The sequence below is a fragment of the Lineus longissimus genome, chromosome 7 (assembly GCF_910592395.1).
Source record: "Lineus longissimus chromosome 7, tnLinLong1.2, whole genome shotgun sequence".
Classification (NCBI taxonomy): domain Eukaryota; kingdom Metazoa; phylum Nemertea; class Pilidiophora; order Heteronemertea; family Lineidae; genus Lineus; species Lineus longissimus.
In genome coordinates, this window is record NC_088314.1 from 14,946,196 (window position 1) to 14,953,950 (window position 7,755).

At 44.8% G+C, this 7,755-nt stretch overlaps 1 protein-coding gene across 1 annotated transcript; it reads left to right on the plus strand.

Annotated features, from left to right (window-relative positions):
- Positions 1-1,323: 1,323 nt before the first annotated feature.
- LOC135491603 (uncharacterized) lies at positions 1,324-3,228 on the plus strand. Its single transcript, XM_064777574.1, has one exon. It carries the CDS (start codon positions 1,324-1,326, stop codon positions 3,226-3,228), a length of 1,905 nt encoding a protein of 634 aa, XP_064633644.1.
- The last annotated feature ends 4,527 nt before the right edge of the window (positions 3,229-7,755 follow it).

Here is a 7,755-nt window from a genome sequence, read left to right on the forward strand (position 1 = left end):
GTGTACCACAGGGAGCAGGGATGTTACGAGGTTTCCATCCCATGGATAGATGGCAGTCCGGAACTTCCATGTAACTACGAGATCGCCCGTCGCCGCCTGGTGTCCTTGGAGAGAACCTTGATGAAGAAACCGAAACTGGCGGAGAAGTACAAAGACGGGATGAAGCAAAACATCGAGAAGGGATACCTGAAAAAGGTGCCAGATGCAGACATTGCTACTGGGTGGTATCTTCCGCACTTTCCGGTGGTTCGGGAGGACAAGGAGACTACGAAGGTGAGGATAGTGTTTGATTCTGCAGCCCAGTATCAAGGAGTCTCCTTGAATGATAAGATGCATGCTGGTCCCAAGCTTCAAAGAGAAATCTTCGACATCTTGGTAAGATTTCGCGTGGGTCAAGTTGGTCTGGCTGGAGACATCAAGGAGATGTTCTCCCAAGTTTTGCTGTCTGAGAGAGATCGCAAATTTCACAGAATCTTATGGAGAGATCTAAATGTCTCATGTGCCGTTGAAGTTTATGAGTCGACCAGACTAACTTTTGGGGATAAAGCGTCTCCTTTTCTTGCCATGCATGTCTTGCAGACTCACGCCAGAGATCACCAGGATGTGTGCCCAGCTGTTGCCTTTGTGTGCCTGTACTGCACATATATGGATGATGCGATTACCTCGATTGATGGGACTTGGGAGGCCAAACAGCTACGGAAAGATTTGGCTGCCATTTTGATTAAGGCCGGATTCTACATTCGGAGATGGTGCAGTAACGTCCTACTGGCATTGGAGGGAGTACCTGCCGAAGATAGAGCTAGTGGACAGTTGGAGGTGAGCGATTCCACTTTACCAAGCATCAAGACGTTGGGGATCAGGTGGGATGCCGAGCCTGACTGTTTTGGGTTTGCTGCCCAGAAGATTGTCGTCCCAGAGGTCGTTACCAAGAGGTCGCTGTTGAGTCGCATTGCTACACTGTTCGATCCCTTACAGTGGTTGGCACCTTTCACCATCCGTGTAAAGATGACGTTACAGCAGTCCTGGGTTTTGGGATTGGGCTGGGATGAACCTATGCCTGAGGCCCTGGTGATAGAAGCAACAGAATGGTTCGAGGAGTTACCGAGGATAGAACAGCTAGTCATCCCAAGGCGATACTTTACCCAGCCATCAAATGAGGGAGTTGTTACCATTCACACTTTTTCCGATGCCAGTTCGAAAGCATATGCCGCCGTGAGTTATGCCCGTTATGTCTCAGCTGGCGGAGAGATAGAGCTGTCATTGGTCGCAGCAAAAGCCAGAGTCGCGCCCTTGAGAGCAGTGAGTATTCCGTGACTTGAATTGATGGGAGCCGTGCTAGGCTATAGACTCACGCTGAAGATTACTACCTTGCTGAAGTGTCCAATAGAAAAGGCAACATTTTGGACCGACTCACTAGATGTGGATCATTGGGTACGGAATCAGTCGAGGCGATTTAAGCCGTTTGTGGCCAATCGTATTGCTGAGTTGCAAACTGAATCTAATCCTCACCAATGGCGTTTTGTTCCAGGCAAAGAGAATCCTGCAGATGTAGCCACGAGAGGGATGTCGGTGGAGGATCTGACCAGTCCGAATGTATGGTTCCAGGGCCCGGAATTCTTACATAAGGAAGAGAGCCAGTGGCCGACGTGTAAGACTCTGATCAACCCTAAAGACCAAGCTGTAATCGAGTCTTCCAAGTCGTGTGTGCAGACAAATGCCATGGTTGCAGTTTCAACACCAGAACTTCTCGAAAGAATGAACTACACCAAGTACTCCACATGGAATCGATTGGTACGTGTGATGGCTTGGATGATAAGGTTTGTCCACATTGTTAGAGGAGGACCTCAGCAGAGGGTGAATCGACAGGAACCTGACAAGAATGGGTGCAATTCCAGCGAGTTAGATGGGTCTGATCGACAGTATGATGGTCACACTTCAAAATGTAAGAATTTCGGTGATAGACAAGCTGATACTGACGAAATTCCGAATGATGCCTTATCACGTGACGAGTACCAAGAATCTGAGCTCGCCATTGTGAGAATGGTACAGCGGGCCTGCCTGTTTGAAGACTACAACGCGTTGCTGGTAGGTAATAGTGCGAGGGTGATGAAGAAAAGCGCATTAAGAAGTCTTAACCCATTCCTAGATGCTGATGGTGTGATGAGAGTGGGAGGTCGTTTGCAGCATGCCGACCTACCATACGATGTTAGACATCCAATCATTCTTCCTAGTTCACATCACATTTCAGTACTGATTGTGAGAAGAGCCCACCTGTATGCCGGGCATTCACGTGGAGTGAATGCTACCCTGGCTGATATAAGGCTGCGATTTTGGATCTTGAATGGGCGAGAAGCCGTCAAAAAGGTGGCTTATTGCTGTTACCAGTGTAGAAAGATGAAGGAACAACCAGCAACCCAGATGATGGCTCCGCTACCAGCCTCCAGAGTTATGATGTCTCTCAGGGCCTTCTCCTACTGCGGTGTTGATTTTGCTGGCCCCTTTGTTACTAAGATCACTAGATTCAAATCTGCTAAGAGATACATGTGTTTGTTTACTTGTTTGCAGACTAGAGGCGTTCACTTGGAGATGGCCTACTCGTTGGAGACGGATGGATTCTTGATGGCATTTTCAAGAATGGTGGCACGCAGAGGAAAACCGATAGAAGTCGTCAGTGATAACGGAGGGTGCTTGGTAAAAGGAGAGAGTACCCTGAGAGAATTCGTGGAGGGCATGGATCGGACGAAGATAGTCGACTCTGTGAGTAATCAGGGCATCCGTTGGAAGTTCAACCCTCCGTATGGCTCCCACCATGGTGGGGTGTTTGAGTCGCTCATTAAGTCTGCCAAGAAAGCCTTGTATTCGATTTTTGGAGAAGCCCGCCTGACTGACGAAGAGTTGCTGACAGGGATTGTCGAAGTAGAAGGTATGCTGAACTCCAGGCCGTTGACGTATGTTAGCTCCGACCCTAAAGATTTAGAAGTGTTGACGCCTAATCATTTCCTGGTAGGACAGTGCGGTGGACAGTTGGCTCCCCAGATCGTGGATGAGACTGACTACAACCCACGACATCGATGGCGCCTAGTCCAAGACATGTTGTACAGGTTCTGGGTTAGATGGCAGAAGGAGTATTTGACTCTCCAACAGCAGAGAGGAAAATGGAGAGAAGTCCATTCTGATTTGGCAGTCGATGATGTCGTTGTCCTGCAGGAGCAAGGTTGCCCCCGTTGAAGCTGGCCGATTGGAAAAGTCACTGAAGTAGAGAGAGGTTCTGATGGTCATATAAGAACAGCGACAGTCTTGTCCAGAGGAAAAACGTATCGACGTCCTATCACGCGCCTTGTTCCGTTGATTGCAGCCGATAGTGAGACGACGAGCGAAAAAGCAGACGACAAGAAGTAGGTTAAGTTCTGAGGAACTATATATATATTGTGACATGGCTAACTCGGATCATGTCACGGGGAGGGGTGTTGTGACGATCAGTGATCGTTTGTTATTGCGATCAGCTGACTTCTCCCTTGACCCGGTTTGACCCCGTTATTGTATTATTATTTCCGCGCCAAAAAATTGTTTACCGAGATTTTGCGAGATGTTGGCGAGACTTAGGTAACACCCATGGGCATGTGTGTTCAAGACAGCACTTCGACTCCGTCCGCGATTGAGTGAGGATCGCCGCCGGTTCTGTACTATTCTATAGATGACAACGCCCAGAAGTTCGTAGCGAGATGGTTGAAATGGTTTGAAGCAGCGTTGAAATGGTGGTAACGTTTTTATGATTGATTCACGCCGTACTTTACCGATAGAATGGAAAATGCCATAATTTTACCGGTGTGAAGCCTTTCACGCTTTACGTACATTTGTATACGGCCGATGCACTGACCGTGTGTATCGTGCTGTGTTTGTAACGTATCACCAGTTTGTGTCTTCCTCTCGCTAATGTATAGCTATCTGTGCATTTAATTGACATGGTTTTCTATAGTTTGAGAAGGGGTCTAAAAGGGGGGTGTATTAATGTTTGAAGGTGCATTCTGGTCTTTGCGGACCAGGTGCTTCGAATAGGCTCGCGTAGATCAGGTCGACCTGAGCAACTTTCCACTCCACTCTTTTAGGCCTATTTTCGATGAATGGGCTGTAATGTTGTTGATTCTCGGTTAGAATGAATCGTTATCGTTTAGTATTTTAGTCCATTGGTGTTATTGGACATACTCGAACCTGTTATATAGACTTTAAAAATTATAGACCGTGCGAACGGATTTCTGGAAAACCATTATAAAAAACCCAGTTGTATTTTGGGACTAAAAAGATGTTGTGTTAACCCACGGTTTTAATCTGTGTATGTTGACTTCAGGTGACTGTTTGATAGTTATATTGTTAGAAGCCAGTGGGTGTGATTCCATCACTGTCTCTCCGCTTACGCCAGAAGCCGTGTTGACGATTTGGACGAATCCGCCCTGCAGAGATCGAGAAGGACGAGGCCTTGCTGTTGACGTCCCTCCCCGTTTATAGAATACCCGTGGCGGTATAGTATTCTTAATTTACTGGCTAGTTTATTGTTACGACCTGCCGGCTAGTTAGGACTAGTCTGTTGCCATCTGGGCAGAACCGGTTGAGTCGAAGTCATTTATATAGTCCTAGCTAGCGGTCAGGTTGCTTCAGTCAGCCTGAGTCAATGTTACAGACTGTTTGTGTTGTAGTACGTTTTGAGTTGTGAGAAGCATTTTAGTATATATCCCTTAGCGGAAAAAACTTGTATTGATATATTCCCCTTGGCGGGAAGATAATTTGATATATATATATATAATCTACTACGCCCTTCTACTGACGTTCCGGGCTGGAAGACCGAAGTCTGCAATCGAACACGAGACGGAGGATAGGCTGTTGTAGATGCCGGAGAAGAGACACCGCAATCGTGTGTAAAACTAGTACGGAGCCGCTGGCTCTAGGCTGAAGCATTTACAGCTGTAGTGAATTGTAGGTATCTTATGATAGCTTGTACCATATAAATATACAGTCCTCTTCAAAAAGTAATTAACCTCTGGCATAGTTATCTTATCGTCATCTTGTCAATTCGTTGATCGCCAGAACAACGGCATCATGCCTCATGTCACAATCTAGAGACTGCATTGTAGCCTTATGCCTATGGGAGGGAATAGGGCAGTGTCACAAGAACTAATCTAAACTCAAGGTAATGAAGGAAAGATTTGCACTGACCTACTTTTATGGGTTACAGGAAAATTCGTCCCCGGATAATTCGTCCCCAGAAAATTCGTCCCCGCAAATTCGTCCCCGGATAATTCGTCCCCGAGGATAATTCGTTCCCTAGGAAAATTCGTCCCCGGATAATTCGTCCCCAAGGATAATTCGTCCCCGGATAATTCGTCCCCAAGGAAAATTCGTCCCTGGATAATTCGTCCCCTAGGAAAATTTGTCCCCGAAAATAATTCGTCCCCAGAAAATTTTACAAAGTTAAAAGTTTCTGACTTTACTTTCTAAGACCCTTAAGTCTTGTTGAATGGACTGTAGTAATAACTACTACTTTCGATTTTTCTCATTCAGTGTAACATCTCTCTTTACTACCCTACTAGCTAGTTACCTACCCCACTATTTTTATAGTAGGTAGAGGTAGGCAGGCGAAATATTTTATTGAAGAATTTAGAGCTTTTCTTTCATTCTGACCAGTAAAAATACTTATTTAAAAAAAAAATTATTTCGCCTGCCTACCTCTACCTACTATGAAAAAAGTGGAGTAGGTAACTAGCTAGTAGGGTAGTAAATAGAGATATAACACTGAATGAGAAAAGTCGAAAGGAGTAGGTAGGCCCTAGTAGTTATTACTAGAAAGTAATGTCAGAAACTTTCAACTTTTGTTAAATTTTCCGGGGACGAATGATCCTCGGGGACGTATATTCCGGGGACGAATTTTCCTCAGGGACGAATTTTCCAGGGACGAATTATCCACGGGGACGAATTATCTGGGGACGAATTTTCCTCGGGGACGAATTTTCCAGGGACGAATTTTCTCGGGGACGAATTTTCCGGGGACGAATTTTCCGGGGACGAATTTTCCTAGAGCCACTTTTATGAGCTTTTGCCCTACTTTAAGACTGTTTTAGCTAAAGTAGTCGTGTTTAGTATCGAACTAAAGATAATGAACAGTAGGTTTGTGCTAACTATTTTCATTACCAACTGACCTACTTGGAGACGGTTACAGCGAAAGGTGTCATCCGTGTTCGATATCAAACTAAAAGTGTTTAAGAGTAGGTTTACCCTGATATACTTTTATGACTCACTAAACAACTTGAACACCGTTAGAGGAAGGCAGTCGCGTTAATGGTATCAACCTAAAGCCGTGGTCACACTGGGGTTTTTTAAACACGAATTGAATTCGAATTAAAACGTTGATACGTATTGGGTCGTCACAGTCAATTCGGTTCATACCGATCTCAATCCGCTTTAACCAACCCGGTTCTTAAACCGAATTGAAATGCGAATCAGCTAATCCGAATCAACGAAACCGTATTGAGATTTCAAGTGTGACGCGCTTGATACAAATTAAGAATTTCGATCGCAGTGCGCATGCGCCCGGCGCACTTCCTCTTCCATTAATTCTCCGCGCCAAACTTCTATCAATTCAATTGATTGTGCTAGTCTTGTAGGTTGTGCTGAAGTGAATGCCTGGTAAATGGTAGAGTTATGATCTACCAAACACAATATAAAGATGTTTTTAGAATAATTTTTTCATGCAATTTTGAATAGATTTTTGTACGGAGTAAAGTTGATCTTATCAGAGGTTTGATTGTTTGTTACGCCACAGAGACCAAAGATTGAATGGTGAATGGCCTAGCAATGTATGCTGAATGAAACTGTTCTTGTATTTTTTTATGTATGTAGTACTAGTAGTTGAGAATTTGCTTCTTGCAGGATCTGCAGATTGAAATTGAATGCTTGATGTATTGTTAGTACGCATTGAGTGTGGCGCGTTTTACACCGATTTGAATGCGTATTCGGGCCAGTGTGACGCGACCGTTCTGAAACTGGATTAACCAATTCGTATTCCGGAGAGCGCTCTACAGAATTCGGTTTCAATTCGCATCCAGTGTGAACACACCATAAAGGTATTGAAAGAGCAGCTTTCCGCTGGCCTGCTTAAACACAGTTGTTTCTACACTGCAGCAAAGCCAATGCACTGAAGGTATTGAAGAGCGGATGTGACAAAAGAACCCCTCAACTACTTCATTCACTGCAGTTCAAATAAAACCTTCACAACTGTCATCCACCCTAGGGGCCAAATCCATTAGACGTGTGTAACTCCTCCCTGATTAGTAAGTTATAGGGCCTATTCATATTCTGTGAAGATTTACATGAAGGACCTGAATCTGTCTATTCAGTAATTAAACGCTGTTTTAAGCTGAACGCCCTTCATGAATTTGGCCCCATTTGTCCAAGTTTGATTCCATCTAGTCTGTCCACATCTCCCTATCTACCATAAACCTACATTCTGGTACTCGCATATAGGCCTACTACTTGCTACATTTTCTTGTCATTCATCTCATTCCTTGTTATTAAATTCCGCCAGCGTAGCTATTCAGGCCGCCAGGCCTCTAGTTAAAATATAAACTTCTAAGTCCTTCCAAACACTCCCCAGCCTATCAGGCCCAGGCATGAGGAGTAGGATGTAGTAGGACTATCTAGGAGTGTTGTCTACTCTATCTAAGCCTTTTTCTCAAACTTTTCTGTAATACTACATGAAATGAATTA